General features: G+C 35.0%; 2 protein-coding genes across 2 annotated transcripts; one reads left to right on the top strand and one right to left on the bottom strand.

The window, feature by feature from the left end:
• Positions 1-204: 204 nt before the first annotated feature.
• On the bottom strand, positions 205-3438 carry LOC128123896 (olfactory receptor 52Z1P-like). The gene is made up of 2 exons (XM_052760174.1): positions 3426-3438; positions 205-1139 (listed from the first exon to the last, which is right to left on the bottom strand). Exons 1-2 carry the CDS (start codon positions 3436-3438, stop codon positions 205-207), a joined length of 948 nt encoding a protein of 315 aa, XP_052616134.1.
• Positions 3439-8971: 5533 nt separating this feature from the next.
• LOC128095626 (olfactory receptor 52K1-like) lies at positions 8972-9922 on the top strand. The gene has a single exon (XM_052714779.1). The coding sequence runs from the start codon at positions 8972-8974 to the stop codon at positions 9920-9922; it is 951 nt and encodes a 316-aa protein (XP_052570739.1).
• Positions 9923-19038: the final 9116 nt, after the last annotated feature.

The raw sequence follows: 19038 nt of genomic DNA, 5'->3' as shown, positions 1-19038 counted from the left end.
TTCCCATCTCCCAACTCCTCCAAGATCTTCTGCACCTCTCCACATACCCAACATTATGCTCTTTTTCCTTTGAATTCTATTATGTTTTTTTATTGAACGTTAAATGCTCCAGGACAAGATATGAACAGACTGTTTTTGGATTTTTGTTTAGGCCTCGTCGTTTATCTTGGATTCCCTGTTCTTTGCTGTTTCATTAGACTTGAATCATTTTGGTCTGAAACAGGGCCCTACTACTCGCACCCTTATCTCTTTGGTCTTTATTCCATAAACAATGGGGTTCATGGTTGGGGGTATCAGTAGATAGAGATTTGCCAGAAGGATGAGGGTGTGCCTGGCCACATGGTGCCCAAAGCGATGAGTAAAGAAAGAGAAAAAGGCCAGGGTGTAGAATATCAAAATAACACAAATGTGAGCTCCACAGGTGCCAAAGGCTTTTGTCCGGGCTTCCCTGGATGGCAGTTGTAGGACTGTTTTCAAGATGAGCCAATAGGACAAGGAAATGAAGACAAAGTCAAGCCCTGTGGTGAGGAGAGCTGCCGAGAGCCCATAAATGCTATTTAAGGAAATGCTGTTGCAGGCCAACTTGGCAATGCCCATATTCTCACAGTACGTGTGGTGGATAATGTTGCTACGACAGAAGTCTAGGCGGAGAATAAGAAGAACACCAGGAGTGACAACAGCCACACTCCGAGCTACCAGTGCCAGCCCAACCTTGACAATGAGAGAGCCTGTAAGCAGGGTTGTATAATGCAGTGGTGTACAGATAGCCACATAGCGGTCAAAAGCCATGGCCAGTAAGACAGCAGATTCAGAGAGGAACAGAGCATGGACAAAAAACATTTGTGTGAGGCAGGCAGGGAAGGCGGCAGCCAAGGGACCCTGCCAGAAAATGAGTAGCATTTGGGGTACAGTGACGGTACAGAGGAGAACATCATTGAATGCCAACATGGCCAGGAAGAGATACATGGGTTCATGGAGGCTCCCGTCCCAGACTACCACTGCCATAACCAGCACATTGCCAAACACAGCTAAGAGGTACATGAAGCTGAAAGGGATTGAGATCCAAATCTGGATATCTTCTAATCCTGGTACACCAGTGAGCAAGAAGAAAGTGATCTGAGTATGTGTAGTGTTGAGTTCTATAAAAGAGAATTTTGGAAGAGTTTATTACATAGAAGCAAATGATCTAGAAAAAAATTATATATATATATATGTATTATACACACACACACACACACATACACACACACACACACATACTTTGAAGCTATTGAAATAGCAATTATTTTTGGTTTAATGAAGAGGAAAGGGTGAAGACCATTAATAAGATCGTCTTAAGTGAGCTAGCATATGGAATGCTTTTCTGAAAATTCTTTTTCACAGCACAGTTTACTTTGAAGATATGTGGATCAGAAAGAGCATAACTCCTCATATTTTGTGACTGATGATGTTTGTTACCACCAAATATTTTATTATATGGTTTTTGAATTTTTATTCTAAATGTCTATATTTGCTAAATAATAACAAAAAAAGCATGGTTTTCTTTCTTTCTCCATCTGAGTAAAGGCTGGAGAGAACATTCCATTTGTTAAACCATCGCCTATCATAAGCATCAATAGCTTGCAAATTATTTGAGATTCTAATTTTAAAAAATAAAATATATTATCCCCCCTCTCTGTGCATGTGTGTCTCTGGGAGTGTGTAGGGGTGGGGGTGGGGGATGGGTGTGTATGTGAGTGTGTACATGCATGTTTGTAGATAGGAGGGCATGCATGGTCTAGCGTGCATGCAAAGATCAAAAGACAACACACAGGGCCCCATGCTGGCCCTGGGGACTGAACTCACATTCTGTCTTAGCATTAAATGATTTTGTTTGCTAACCTTCACATGTACCCCAACAGGGAAATTCTTAATTCTATTTGAAGGTTGTGAAACCTTCCTTATTGACCTAATTTTTTTTAGTACCAAAATGAGTAATTTTTCACTTGTCTGATTCACTTGTCTCATTAAAATTCTTGAAGACAATAACTGAACAAACATGAAAATAAAAGAGCAGTGCAAAGTTAAATCATTCATACTTAAGTTAATACTGCTTCTCAAGAATCAGGGCATAGAATCAGATAGAAATCCACACCATTGGTGATTTTCATTCAGAGAAACAAAATCACAGCAAAGTGTCAAGGCTCATCAGTACCCAACACCTAACACTGGCAGGGCTTTCCAAGGAGCAGAGAAATTTCTATTTTCAAATCTAACAAGAGAAACAGGTGAAAATTTACACCCATATTTTTATAGCCATGGGTCTTGGTTTTATATTTTGAAAATTATAATTATATCATTGTGCCCATTCCCTTCCCTCTCTCCAAAGCCTCCCATTTAAATCCTCTGCAGTCTCTTAGAACCAGGGCCTTAATCTTTAATTATTTAGAGCACCAAACAATATTTTTAAATTAAGATGTGATTTATATAAAAATGACTCAACTATAGAAATATGCATTTTCTGGTCTTACAAAACATTCGCTTAAGTAGTAAATTTTGTAGTACAAATCATCAGTTTCAACAAGGTCACAGAACATATTTATTAACAGGTTTTACTTCAACTATCCGGAAGCCTAAATTGAGGATAATAGATAGTTTTCTATCTGAAAAGAAATCTACGGAAATTTCCAATACGCACAGGATCCATTTTCCATGCTAGAACTTCACATAAAGTCTCCAGAAAATCTGTGTTGAAAGATAGTAATCACTCTCCACATTAACTGGAATCCTCCTCTCCAGATAACACTAGTATTAGCAAGGAAGTGTGACATGTCATCACACCAACACACTCTGAGTTTAACCCATTTTCCTGTGCACATTTCCCTTTCCCTCTCTTTAGCTCTCTTGTTCTTTTCCACTCTCTCCTCTCCACTTCCGCTTATCTTTTCTCTCTTCCTTAGTTCCAGTAAGGAAGAAAATACATTTTTTTTTCAGTTTCAGGACACAAATATAGCACATGTAAATATCTTTAAAATAAAATTAGTATAGCTATTGCTTAATATATAATTAGGTACACAGTTTCATCACATACCGGGATTGAACATTTGCATTCTCTAGTATTGTTTTATAACAACAGAGAAAACATCAGACATTTTAATAGAAGACAAACCACATATCAGCACGGGAATTGGCAATGTAATATAAATATTAAGTGATAATAATTGGATATAATTGTGAATTCTTACTGTCTAAAGCGCTTTCTCCTAAAACTTACAAATACTTCATTCATTGAAATATAAGTGTACCAACTACTTCACTAGCGTTTCTTATGCCAGTTTCAAGTGGGCAGAAACCTGGACATCTAATAATATACAAAGCTTGTTTACAAATCTAGAGATGTTAGTTTAAGAATTTATAATTTTATCCATTGAAAGATTCTAACTCACCTTGTGGATTCATAGCTTTTCTGAGTCAATAAGAATGTTAAAGGGAAGGTTTTAAACCTTCTCTTAACAGCTTTTATTATGATATCCATAAAGCTTGTGTGACATAGCCATGCCCTACTGGTATGAGCACAAGGGAGAGGTATACATATACTTCTATGTATTTCACAGAGATATTTTTAACATTAGCCTAGGGAATAGCTTCTCCCTGGGTTGAGAGATCTTTTGAGAATTATTTTCATTGTGTAACTTTTTTCACAGCTCAGTCCATAGTTGGAATTTGACTACCTTACTTGGTCATGCCTTTCACACCTCTGAAATGATATTTTCTTATCTTGAACTGTATTTAGTTATTTTTACCCCATATTACCTCTCTTTTTAACATGTGTTTACACTTTTATAAGTTCAATGTTCAATCCTCTTGTAATTCTATAAATATATGAAAGTTTCCTATTCCATGTCTCCTATGAAACAGGAACACTTTCTGCAACAAAACCAAACTCCTCAGGGTATTTACATTTATTTTAATAAAGTGCAAAATGGTTCTTAATATGAATTTTATGTGTGGTGCCGAGGAAGATATATGATGTTGTATTTGGAGAACTCTCACTTTAATGTGGTTTGAAAATTAGTAGAAGACTTGGTATGGTGTCACATGTCTTTTATCCCAGTGCTTGGGAGGCTGAGCCAGGTAGATCTCTATGAGGATCTCTATCCTGTTCTACACAGTGTGTTTCAGGCCATCCAGCACAACATAGTGATATTCTGTCTCAGAAAACCAGTAAATAAATAAATAAAAAATAAATAACACCAGATTATACTCTATTGTCATAGGTTTGTGTGAAAAGTGTTAAAAATTAAAGAAAAGAGAATTTGCATATAGGAATGGGCAACTGAAGGTGGGAAGCTTAGTGAATCTGTCAAATGAAATTCATGTCTGTCAATGGTCTGCATATGATTCTGTTCTTTCAGCAACATGAGCTCACTCCATGTCATGAACCATCTTTACATCTAAACACTTTAAACTTTTGCTCATATGAGAATACCTATATTAACTAAATAATCTGGTACTTAGGGAATTATGCCTATGCATAATTAAGAATTATACATAAGTAATTAATATGACTAATCTTGTTAAGAGAATATTTCCTTAGCTATATGCATTAAAAGTCATTAATAAATTAATCTTGGCACATAAAGCTAGCTACAATAAAGAAATAATTTCTAATCAATTTATTTGGTTTTCATTTTGCTTTTACAGATGAAAATCTGTTTATTTTTGCACACTAAGGTACTATGTAAAATACACAGTTTATAAACATGCTTTTTAATGAAATTCTTCCATTTGCAGAGAGTAATGCTTAATTTAGAGTCTCATAAATCATCAAAGTACTAAGAATGGGTCGCTGCTGTGTCCTCATCCCTAAACTGAACATCAGTCTCACCTTGTCAAGGCCAGGGAGAGTGTTGGAAAGGTTTCAAGAGACAGAGATGGGGAGAAACATCTATAAAACTCTGTCTTCTGAATATGTCATGCCTTTAAAATCACATACATACTGTAGTTGTGGTTACTTACACAGGCTTGCAAACATGCACACACAGAGATGCAAATGCACATGCACATATAAAATATACACACACACACCACATGGAGGTAGAAGATGATGGACAGATTGGGAAGAAGAAGGGGTTCAACTGCACTGGGAGAGGGTACAGGAGAGAATATCAGGGGGACGAATATGAACACAGTACATTGAATACATTATGAAACAGACAAAAATAAACAAAAACATTAGCAAAAAGGAAAAGAAATCCTCCTGGCACAACTTTTGCCTTGAATCCCAATAAAAAACTTTTCCATGCCTAGCTAGGTACTTGCATACCATAGCTAAGAAATCCATGCTTTCAAAAGCTCTACATTCAAGATCCAGAAAGTACAATGTGATTCTTTTTTTAATAACTGTATTCTTCATAAATATCTCCATATATTTTAAACAAATTTTTTAACATATATTCATTGTACAGGACATGAATAGTATAATTATATTTACATTCAAGTATATCAAGCACTCTGACTACATTCACACTCCAAAGTCCTCTCCTGTCCCCCTTTCTTCCCTCCTGCTAGTGATTATCTTCCCAAATAGTCCCCTCTTCTAGGACTACATCATATGGATGCATCTGTATTTGTGTTGCAATATTTGCTTTTAGGTGCACCACCAAGCCCAAGCTTATATAATTTATATTAATATTAAAATTAAATATTTCCCTTGAAAATTCACTTTTCTTTTGCCTCTAATGATGGACTTTCTGCAAACACTAAAAGGTTAATGGAAAGTAAGATAAACTAATCTTCCATAAAATTAAATATCTATCGAATTTCCCTAATATTGTGGTTATTTTACATCTGCTCTCAATACTATTTGCTAGCAAAGCTGTTTAAAAAAAATCAGTGTGAAGGGAATCCCCAGCATCCAAATGCATATGACTTACATTTGTGTGGCTAATAGGGTCTTATAAAATTTTTGAATAAGGCAGTAAAATATGTACCATAAATGACACTAGAAAATGGAATGAACAAAAATCACAGTGAATTTTTACCTTAGGTGAATTCATAAATATACAGTAATTTTGGATTAAACACTGGTCTAAATACAGACAAAATTTCTAAATTTACATGAGAAAATATAAGAGGACATTCTCTTACCTTTAGAATAAATTTCTTAAAATATAAGTATTATGTTATTGGTCAAATAACTACCATACAGGCTTACTATATGTACATTGTGTGGTTTCAGTGAACATAACTACACGTGGAATCACGATAAAATCAGGACAGTTAGATATCCACTCTTCCAGCACTGTATGTTTTGTGGTGAAAACATTGAAAAATCTTCTCTTTCACTGTGTTGAAACATGTAATACAATGTTCTCACTTTAGTCATTTGACTTTGCAATTGTGAATGAGAACATGCTTCTCCTCCTATCTAACTAGATTCAGTACAACAATTGACAAAGCTCTTGTCACCTTCTCCTTTACACTTTCTATGGACTGGTAACCATTCTTCTAACCTCCTCTATGAGATCAACCTTTCTAAGTGCCAGATATGAGTGAGAGCTTAAGGTTTATCCTTCTATGCCTAGTGAATTTTACAGGGTCATTTCATAGGTTAGTTTCTTCCAAGGTCATCCATCTTCCTTTATTGTAATGATGAGATTTCATTCTTCTAGGTTATTGAATAAATTTCATATACAGTAAAGTAGAGCAAAGCCCCAAAGAATCGTCAGATAAAGCATCCTGAGAGACATGTCGATGAAAATTAAATTAATTTTCCCCCTGAGCATTGGACTAGCCCAAAGGAACCAGGGCTACTGGCTTTACAGAGTGCTGCCTACATGATGCAACACCATCCTCACTGTACTAGAGATTATAAGACAGTACCCTATATAGAGAAGGTAAAGGCAAGTAAGACATGAATGCTGAACACAATGAAATGGCATTATATGTTATTAATTTGAATGATACCTAATAACTAATAGGTATCTGAATAGTTATACTTGCTAGTTATGAAGTAATTATTTCCAAAGATCTTATTGTTCATGAAATAATTATGTTATTTTCTGTTATGGGGTGATTTCTTGTTATGTTACTTGTGATACAAATTGGAAGACTGTTCTAAGAAGGCAGTGAAGAAAAGGAAGTTTGGACAATAACTGTGAGTTATACTGTCCATCTAAGCATGGTCAAGGGCTTTAGGTAAAAGTTGAAAAAGTATCTATGAAATGCCTGTAAAAATAAACAATATGCTAAGAGCTTCTGGTTTGCCCTGAGAACTGATTGTCTGTTTATTGGCTTTCTGTAAGTTCCTTCTTGTGCTCTAAGTCTGACAAATGAAACTGACATTGGATGGAAAAGGGGGAAAAATGACAGGATGAGAGTTAGAAACTGGGAGAAACATCAAAGTTAATAGAATCCAGGTGACAAGGACCCTTTAAAGACATCTGATGTTTATGACTGGGTGACTAGTGTTGCCACCAAATAAAATGTCAGCAAATATGCACACCCTAGGAACCTAGGAAAAGATGTTATAGAGGAAATGGCTTTGCTTCTTTTCTTTTGACACAGAATATACACATTGCCATCATGGACTTAAACTTATAGGAAATATAATGATATGCTTATAATTATTGCACATATTTAGCAAGAACAAATGTATTACTTGTATCAGTAAGGTTTCCTTGGTAAACTATGAGAAAGAAATGAAGGTGTGCTAATTTGCCTCTCATGGTCACAACTGTGCTTAAAATAAAGCCCTGTTATATCCAAATTGTCAATTGTATGTTTGATTGTCTAACACCAGATGTCATTTTAAGAGATTAGTCTTGTTTAGTAAAAGTGACAGAAGATCATAATTATAGAGTAACCTCTTTCCCTGAACATATTAAAAATCAAACCTGAGGCATCCATACTAAATTTCCAAGTGCCCAAAATGAAACCCGAGCTCATTGATAGATTACATTTTCAACAAATAAGATGGTAGAAATACCAAAATTTCCTAAACAGAAAAGTTGTTATTTCTTGACCCAGGAGAAGGGGAGTGAGGGAGAACAATGGTTGCTATAAAAAAAATGAAAAAAAAATTAAATAAAGAAGAAAATAATAAGATAAAAAAACTTTTTATTTGTGTGATATAGATGTACCATGTGTCATAGCCACTACACAGAAAAGGCAACCTGTGTTGTCCTGATGGTAGTTAATTATCAATAATCCTATTAATCACTCCCCCTCTTTCTATCTTCCTAGGAGGGTGACTTTAACATGACCAATCTACTTTTGCTTCTCTTCTTTATATTTGTTTAGGATTTCTGTGTCTTAAACCCAACCAACTCTGCACATAGGAACTTTGTATGGGTTACCAAATGAATGTCCATCCAATGCTAAAAAAAGTGAAGTTAAGAAGGTATTTAAAATTGCATATTTTCTCCTTAAAGTTATGAAATATTTAAAAATTTGACTTTGTGGATATTAAATCATATATTGTCTATGACATTCTTTGTTCATATTATACATTATGTGAATGCTCAACTATTTAGTTATGATAACAACAAAGACTAACAACAGCATTTTAAGAGATGAAATAGCAAAATAGCTTCTAATTATTGGAACATTTGCATATTTTATGTTTATGTCTCCATATTATTTCAATTTCTCAATCATTGACTTAAGCACAATATGTATTTATTTTATTAACCTCATTTTCTGTAGAAAATGAAAATTTTGCAGTAAGATTTAATTAAATATTCAGTTGATAAAAATCAACAATTAGCATATGTAATGAATTTAATATTTTCTTTTGCAGATAAAGTTGCTGATGCTCTATAGGATGGGTTAGTTTACCTGAGCCTTTCTAGCGTTATGGAGATCTAGGTTTGCAGTTCTAGATTCCAAACATAAGATCCTTGAAAGAAATGCTTTGCACTCCGATCTCTGCATTTTGGAGATTATCCTAGTTATTATTTACTAAACTTGAAATATTCCTAGTTATAACATGGTAAACAATACAACACATCACTACATTTCGTTTTTCTACCTGGTTGGTATTCCTGGCTTGGAAGATTTTCATTGCTTCATCAGCATTCCTGTCTGTTTCCTGTTTGTCCTGACCTTGCTGGGGAATAGCATAATCATTGCTACTGTCAAACTGGAACCAAGCCTCCACCAGCCTATGTATTTCTTTCTTTGCATGCTGGCAATGACTGATATGCTTCTAACCTGTTCCACAGCCCTGAAAATGCTTGGTATTTTCTGGTTTAATGAACACTGGATTGAGTTTGATGTCTGTCTAACTCAAATGTACTTTATCCACACACTGTGTATTTTTGAGTCAGCCATCTTGGTAGCCATGGCTTTTGATCGTTTTGTGGCCATTTGCATCCCACTACATTATTCAACTATTCTTACAACATCTATGGTTATTAAACTGGGCTTTGTTGGCTTGAGTCGAGCTCTGTTTATGGCTTTGCCTTGTCCTTTTCTCATTAAAAGCCTGCCCTACTACACAAGCTATATTATCAATCATGCCTACTGTGAGCATATGGCTGTGGTGAAATTAGCCAGTGCCAACACTCTCGTGAGCAGAGCATATGGAATCTCAGTGGCCCTTTCTGTGATACTATTGGATCTATGGCTGATAGCCACATCCTATGTAAAAATTCTCCAAGCAGTGTTTCGCCTTTCTTCCCAAAATGCCCGCTCTAAAGCCCTGGGCACCTGTGCTGCCCATGTGTGCACCATTCTTGCCTTCTATACACCTGGATTGTTTAGCTTTCTAACACATCGCATTGGCAAGAATGTATCTCCAAGTGTCCATATCATTTTGTCCACCCTGTACCTTCTAGTGCCCCCCACAGTCAATCCCTTGGTGTATGGTATCAAGACAAAACAGATTCGGGACCGAGTGCTGAGCCTCTTCTCACACTTGAAAATTACTGAGTACTAAATTATTTAAATAACTTTTGTGATGGAAAAGCCTCATGAAATAATGGGGCTTTAATTTTTGCTATGATGCCATTGTAAAATGTTATTTCTCTTTTATGTTATTTTTCATAGAAGGGATTTATGGTTCGATGCAATATTTGTGTTTTAAACTTTTTTTAATTTTGTATAAACCATATCTAATTTATCTTTTTATTCACTATCTTTACAAAGTTCTGGTTCAGGTTATGTACATAATACCCACCATAATATATCTTCCTATCAATTTCTCTGTCTGTAGATTTAAGTATACGTAGTATAGTTTCTGCATATTTAGTGACAAAGTTTGAGTAAAATAAACGCGATGATTCAGGGTTAGTTTCATATATAAAAGTCTGAATACTGTCACTGAAGTGCTTACTTCAAAATAATTCACAGCATCTGTGGCCACCAATATAATAGCTGTATGAGATCAAGTCAGTGAACGAACAATATGTATCCTTTATTGTGCTCAAGTATGATCTTTCTAGATCTAATGTAGTCTGAAATTTTTAAAGTATTTTATACTACTTTCATATTTGTGAAAAAAATTCAAAATTGATCATGTCTCTTCCTTTCACCAGAGAAGTAAAGTTAGCCTGCAAATTGCTACTTCAACATCTGGTAAGTCAGTAAATATAGACAACATGAACTTACTTGAAATAAGAACATTTGAAGCAGGTATGTTGTGTTGTATAGGAATGTTAAACACAATTCGTCTGAAATATGGAAATTTAAGGAAATAAAAGACGTAAGTATATATGAAGAAAGAATATACTAGAAAAGAATAAAGCTAAAGGATCTATTTTAAGTCTCAAAATATTTGTTATATACCTAGTTTGTCAAAAAAGTATTCAAACTACGGTAATACATGTTATCATATGAATAAGAGAAGTAAAAAGCAACAATATTATAAAGAATATGGTAGAAATTGGAGAGAAACTACTCAAGGTACATATAGTTCCTTGAAGAGAATACTGCTAGTTAAAAGTGTGATGAGTGGGTTAAAAATTTTAAAGCACCACTAGTTTCTTTAAAGAGACATAAGAGATATAATACTAAAATTCTATATAATTTTCAATTAAATATAAAAAAGATGTGAAAAAGAAAAAGAATAAATAATGAATCAAAATTGCCTCAGCATAGAAAAAAATCTGTAAGTCTGGATAAAAATGAGAATAGATTATATATTGTATACAGAATTTAAATTTTTTCCTCTGGAAAATCTGGTATTGTTTTTCAACATTCATTTGAAAATATTATTTTAAAAGATGAACATTGTTTGTATCCCAACTATAAAATTAGAGATTTTGTCTACTAACAACTGAAGTCATTTCTATGAGCTTCAAAACTTTTCCTCTTTTCCCAATTGAGGTTTTCTGAAACTTAGCCATTGACATAATAAAATAAGAAAAGGAGAGGGCCTATATTTAGCATAATTATGATTCATTGAATTTAGAGTTAGATGCCATATAATAAATTCACTGAATCATTTTTTACTACATTTATCAATACAATATGCATATATAAGATTATATATTCATATATGTATGTAAAAACAGTTAAATAAAATGAGTTCATTCATGAGTATGAAAGAGAGCAACGATGGATGGATGGATGTGAGGGTTTTGAGGGAGGAAATCAGAGGAGAAAATTATGTTATTCTATTATGACCTCAAAAAATAAAATAAGAAACATATGTATGTCATTTATTTTATTATAATGTAGTTTTACATATATATAATTAGTTCATTTTCCCTTTTTATTTACTCCCTCCAACCACTCCCATGTAACCTACACCTTCCTTTCTTACACACACACACACACACACACACACACACAGACACATACACTCATATGTATGTATATCATTAAATATATGAATGCACCTTGCTCAGTCTAAATAGTGTATGATTTCAGAGTTGATCACTTGATATTGGCTCTTGAATTGTGTGGCTGTTTCCTGGGCAAGCTATTTTCTCCCATTCTCAGCATTCCAGAGTTTCCTATAGGTTTTTGTCTAGGCTTGGTGCCCCATGAGATGTATCCCCTTCCATAGTCACAGGTCTGTTTGTGTTGTCCTTGTTCAGATCTTGTTCAGGCAGCCACGTTATTGAGACTTCATGGGTATAGTTTCCATGACATTTCGAGGAGATGTGTGCTCACAGACAAAATTCTGTTTCTCTGGCTCTTAAAATTTATCTCCCTGAATATTTCCTGAGCCTTGGAGCTGCATTATGAATGGATCAACCAGGACTAGGCACCCACAACCACTTATATTCTGCTTTTTGATTGGTTGTGATTTTCTGTAATGGTTTCTATCTGTTGCAGAGAAGATTCTTTGTGACAAAAGCTACACTGAACTATGGGTAGAAGCATAAACATTTAGAATGAGGTTAAGAATTATGCTAGTTTAATAGAGTGTTGCCTATAACTTCTCCTCTAGGACCCAGGACCTTACAAGCCTCAGATAATTGTCTGGATTTCCAGTACCAGACAAGATTTTCTTCTTGCCAAATCCAATTAAAAAGCTGTTGACTGCCACCAAGGAAAGACTGCAACCATGGCATTTTATGACACTTTTAGGGTAGTTGCACCATGCTCGGCATTGTTGTGATTCATATGTTCATTTAATATCTTTCATTTTCTTCCCTTATTGCTCCAGTGAAGAATTCAAGCACTATATTAAATAAAAGTAATGAGAACAGAACATTTGTCAAGTTTATTATTTTATGGGGAATAATTTTTGGTTTCTCCATTTATAATAAATATTAGCTACTTAAATATTATATATTCTTTATATTTTATTAACTCTTTGATCATTTCATCAAATGAATTTTGATTATAATTATCCTGATATCCTCCTCTTACCTTCTAAATTAATTAAATTCACTTCTACTTACCTTTCTACCCCTCATAAACTCATAACTTGTCAAAGTACAGAGAACTAGTGATTCTGGAGTGCTGAGCCACAAATGGGACATCTTTATCATACCCTTCTCCATGTCTCTGGGACTATAACTAAAAATAGAATGGAAAGATAGCAAGAGCCAGAGATCAAGGAAGACCAATGTCTAGTGTACAATGATAAGGACCACTGCACTCATCAATTCATAGAAACTGTAGTTGTCTAAGCAATACCTGTACAGGAGAGATCAAGCCAGGCCACTGTGCCTAGTGTTTAATATGCTGCTGATATTCTAGTTGCATCTGAATTTTTTTTTCTAATTTCATATATGCCTACTTGTGTCTCTCTTTGTTTATTTGCAACAAATGTTTTGGTGACCGCAGATGCCAGAAAAGGGCCTTGGATGCCCTGAAACTTGTGTTAGAGTTAATAGTGGGCTTCACAACAGGGGAGTTACACTTGTGTCCTTTGAAAGAGATGCAAACAGTCTTAACTGTTGACTCATCTCACAGGCCCTTAACAGAAGTTTTTTAATTTAATATTTTGAGATTTTCTTACATGAGTAATATAGATCATTATATCCATCCAACTTCTCCTGTGTTTCCCCACTCTGTCCATAATTCATGACCTCTTCTTCTGTAGTTATAATTATGTAAACATATTTATATATAACTTTTTAAATGAAGATAAACTGAGTTGTGTCAAAACATTGTTTTTCTGTCTTTTGACATCTATAGAAGAATTAAAAAAACTTATGTTAAAAGAATTAAATTTTTAAAAGACAAATTGTCATATTCTCTTATATATGTAGGATCCAGATTCATCCCAAATAGCTTTCATGATGCTGGATGATTCTCTTCATGCTACTGGGGGACAAAAGCAATCAACAGCAACCCCAAGCTGTGAACTCTGTCAGCTATACTAACAACTGCTCTGGCAAGATAAGCACACAGGTACAATAAACTCTATGGGAGAAACAAAAACCTCTCTGACTAGATTTAACACACAATCTCACAAGACAGAACTCATGCCAGGTATTATTAATTGGAGACAAAAGTGGTGGTTAGATAGGTCAAGATCCTAGGGAAGAACCTAATACTATATTACAGCTTAATAAACAAAGTATGAGGTATTCCACTACAAAGTTATTATCTTTCTAATCATTAGTTAGTGCATCTTTCACCCATCATCAGAGAAGCTTCTTTTTAGAGAAGACAGATGGCAATTAATATAGATACCTACAACTGATCAGTGTACAGAGAAAAAAGGACTGTAGAGGGGACATAGGCATCAAACCCTCAACTCAATCTCATGGATCATTGTGGAAGACAGTGTGGTAAGACTGTAAGAACCAGAGGTAGTAATCGTCTGTGGGAAAACTGCCTGCTGGAATGACAAGGCCACTACACACATGACCTCACAACAGCTGTGACTGCATACACAAGACCTGCACAGAATCAAGCCAGCCAAAATCCCAGCATGGACCTGGGAAGAGGTTTTGACATCTTAAAACAATCTGAGGAACTATTGCCAGCAATGGTTGCTGAAGGAGGGAGAGTCAGTTTTTTCAGGGATTCAATCCAAGAGAAGTTACTCATGCTCCAATTTGATAGTCCTACCTCATGCACTCATGCAAGTCTAAGTCGATTCAGTGGGCTTCAAAGTTGAGCACATGAAGTTGGGGCTAAACTCAGTGGGGAATAAACAGGAGGTAGATTTTTCAATGCAAATTATATTTCTATGAAAATCTCAAGTTATAAAAAAGTAAAATAAATGTCTAATAACGTTAATGGTTAGGAAACCGAATTGAACCCATAATCGTCTTTTAGAAAAATAATGAAGGTTGAACTGTGCTGAACCATAAGTCTAACTGAAGTATCTTTGAAAAGAGGTATAATGTCTTATGACACATGATACAGGGATATCTACTTTAGCTAAGTAGGATATTTATTTTTAATAATTATATTAGTGATCTGAGAATTTTGTATATGTTTTTATTTTATTCACCCTTCTCACTAAATTCTTCCCAGATCAACCTTCCTTCTATAACCTCTTAAGTTTGTGTCCTTTATTTTTAACATCCATCAAGACCCGTTTGTGCAGTCCAAACACTGTGTGGCCTCTCACTGGATTCTGATCTTGCCAAGGGATACACTCTTAGAGAAAACTGACTCCTCCTCTCTCTTAACAGCTACCACTTACCAACAGTTCCTCAGTTAGGGGTGGGACTAGTGCCCATTTCCAACCTCATACAGAGATCTGGTCTGCCTTGAGCTTTCACAGATCTTGTGTTTGCTGGGACAAGCATTATGATATAAGTTCATATAGGCAGCTGTTTGGCTGGGTTCAAAAGACATTGTTCCATTGTGCTCATCCATCACCTGAGTCTTGAAAGGAGAGGCTACATCACTGAAGTTCTATTTAGGGATGAGCCTCTTATTTTCTGTACCTTAGCTAGTTGTGAGTCACAGTGTTAGTTATTGACTGCAAATAGAAGCCTCTCTGATGATTATTGAGAGATGCACTAATCTATGAGTATAATGATAAGTCCTTAGCAATTGGTTCAATATTCTGTCCATGTAGCAGAATAATAGTAATAGGTTCTTCCCTAGGAACTATGACCTGTCTAGACATAGGTTGTTGGCTCAATAAGAATGACAGCTATGGGTTACATCTTGTAGAATACGATTTTTAAATGCAGTCAGAATGTGCTTATTTACTTCGATGATGTTTGTTCATAATTCCATGAGTATGCATGTCTTATCAGATCTGTCATTACTGTAGATCCAGATTTCATAGTCGGGTAAGGCTGATGATACTACACTTCTGTGGTAGAGTGCATAGCACCTTTCAACACTATAAAAGCTAGCCTACCAGTAGGAATGAAATAATATTAAGCCTGCTGTGATGGCTCAGCAGTTGAAGTGCTTGCTGCACTTGTAGAGTACCTGAGTTTGGTTCCCACTACATGTGTTGGGTGGCTCACAGTGCCAGTAACTGAAGCTCCAGGTGATTTGACCCTCTTCTCTGGCCTATATGTATAGCCACACTGAAAATGCATACAAACACATGCATACACATAAATAAAAATAAAGTACCTATATGAAAACACTGATTCTCTCAAGTATTTCTCAGGGATTATAACTGAATATTTGTACCCAACCTAGAACAAAGTACTTAATAAATATTTGTTGAGTCCATTAAAAACATTACTCATAAATCTTTTCAAGTTTTATTAGATCAATTTAGGGCATGCCTTTTTAGACCTTGACTATGTACTTTTGTAGTAAATTCTTGATTTCAAATTGTAAACACAAAATAACATATTTAAACATAAATTCCAGATTTTTCAAAGGTATATGTGATCTCTAATTGCAATCCAATTATAAAATAATAAAATGTAATTCATTAAATTTACACTTGTTTTTATTTATTTATTAGTGTATGTCAATAAAATTTCTATACTAATTACTAAAATGAACTTTCCTAAACACAACAGTGTGAAAAGTTTTTGGATTTGCAGTAAATCAGTTATATTTTAATCCAATTTTAATCTTTATTGGTTGATCTATGACTAAGCTACTCTATATATACTGGAAAGAACATCTGGTAACATTTATGGTGGAATTAAGGCATTTGGGGGAATTAGCAATTGTTATTCATTTAAATCTAGTAAAGCTGATCAACATCTTTCCTGCAGATTTTTCCTGAAGGCAATAACACAACTAGAGGGTACATATATTTGTAACAAAATAATTGTTTTGTCTTCTCTATTTTAATCATAGATAAACCATATTAAAGAGTACAAAAATACATCCCTTAAAAGCATATTACTATATTCCAATATGGAAGGAGCCTTGAAATTGTCTTTCCATTGTGAATAATAAAACCTGAAAAACTGAGAAATTGACAATTCTCCTTAGTTTTCTTTTACTTTTTAAGTTTCTTAGATGATAATATAATTTCAACATTTCTCCCTAAACAATTACATAAGATAATCAGTTCTACATCCCATCAGGCCACAACATCAGTTTCCTTTCTTATTGTTACTTTATCTATTTATCAAAAAATTAAAGAGATAGGTGGTGCGGTGGTGGCTCATGCCTTTAATCACAGCACTGGGAATGCAGAGCCAAGTGGATCTCTGTGAGTTCAAGGCCACCCTGGTCTACAGAGCAAGATCCAGGACAGGCACCAAAACTACACAGAGAAACTCTGTCTCAAAAAACCAAAAGAAAAAACCAAAACAAAAAAAAATTAGAGAGACTAGATCTCACTAGGTTCTAGGATCCAATGACTATTTCTTGCCTCTGTGAACACTTCATACATGAGGTCATGGATATACATGCAGGTTAAACACTCATATACACAAAATAAAACTAATTAAATTTTCAAAAACATGTTCTGCTATGCTGTTTGTATCAGGGTATATAAATAATAACAAGGTACCATATGCTTCACAAATCTCAGCAACAGGATTTGGGGTATCTTCAACTTGGAGAAATGATCAGTGTTTCAGTAGATATGTTTAAACAGCTTATAAACTTATCCAGTGTATACATAAAACAAAACATCAAATTGTCCCACCTTAACAGCAAAAATTGATAGCTGTACATGTACCAATTTGAATAACTTTAATTTAAGTGTTGAAAACTTGAAGACCTTTTTCCAGTAGCATATCAGCAGAGAAATATCTAAAGTTCTATGGCATGGGCATTTGCTCTTCTTGAAGAATCTGGGGAGTGGAATTGTATATGTATAACTTCAACAATAGAATGACACTCTCCAGGCTGCATGTGTTTCAAATAACTCTAGATGTCAGTGCATAACTCTCATGAGTCTCACCTCTCCACCTTCCATTTCAATGTTTAATAGTAATGAATAACATACACACACACACACACAAAACACACACACACACACACACACACACACACACACACACACACACACACACATATATATATATATACTGGGACATCCATGAAAGTTTCCATTTCTCTTATGTGATTTCAGTCACAATTATAGAAATACTGAACTGTGAATGTTGTTATGCCATCTGGCATCTTCCCACTCAGAAAACACATTTCTTAAGAATCTTTCTGTGTTATTTGTAAACCATTTTTTATCTGATTATTGAGGAGGCCTTAAGTTAGGAAGAGACAATTCCATGCATGGCTTCTGAATAAAAGCCCATGGCAAAGTTCACCATGATTGCAACTGCATTTAAAATAATGGAAAGCATCTTAAACTGACATGTATTATCTGTTAACTGACAACTTTGTTACCCTTCATGATTTCCATGAGTTAATTGGAAATCAAATTTCTTTTTCTTAACTCTATTCAAGTCATGCAATCTTTTGTGTTTTATATTATTCCAGTTAGCATTAAAATAGTATGTTTCATTAAGGCAGTTTCAAATATATATCACATCATATTATGGTCACCACCCCAAACACACATGCCCTCTGTCAGCCTTCCTCCCCTTATTTGCTTCATTATCTCATAATGTTAAATTTGTTACATTTTATTCTTGGACTAATTTATTTATGACAAGAAGATGCATGCAGTTATTCTAGTTTTTATGCATATGCTATCAAGTAATACAACTACAATTGATGTCTTGTTTTTTTTTTTTTCTGAGTCTTACCATTATATATCATGTGTCACAAAACAAGTATAGAATGAACTGGGCATCATTCTCACCTTCATTATACTGCCAATAAAATGTGTTACCAATTCCCATTTATATAAATCAGAAAAAATCCCCTTATGACTTTTTAATTAAGAAATTTTTTATTAATTTTACATACCAATCAAAGATCTCCCTCTTCCCTCCTCCTGCTCCTCCAGCCTCCCCCTCCCAGCCCACCTCCCATTACCTCCTACAAGAAGGTAAAGTCTCCCATGGGGAGGAATATTTAGTAGAGGCAAGTCCAGGCCCCTCCCCCTACCTCAAGGTTGTGCGAGGAGTCCCATCATAGGTAGTGGACTCCAAAAAGCCTTTTCATGCACCAGGAATGGATTCTGATCCTACTGGCAGGGAGCCCCTTAAGCAGATCAAGCCACACAACTTTCTCACTATGCAGAGGGCCTCGTCCAGTCCCATGCAGGCTCCACAGCTATTGATGATATCTCCATGAATAAACTGGAGATGGTGGTGGGCAATGGAGGGTATAGGATGAGGGATGAGA

This window comes from Peromyscus californicus, unplaced genomic scaffold (assembly GCF_007827085.1).
Source record: "Peromyscus californicus insignis strain IS unplaced genomic scaffold, ASM782708v3 Scaffold_4__1_contigs__length_199733344, whole genome shotgun sequence".
Taxonomy (NCBI): domain Eukaryota; kingdom Metazoa; phylum Chordata; class Mammalia; order Rodentia; family Cricetidae; genus Peromyscus; species Peromyscus californicus.
This window is presented reverse-complemented; position numbering and strand designations above follow the sequence as displayed.

Excerpts from the sequence above, each read along its gene's own strand:
- LOC128095626 (XM_052714779.1), top strand. The coding sequence starts at position 8,972 with ATGGTAAACAATACAACACATCACTACATTTCGTTTTTCTACCTGGTT.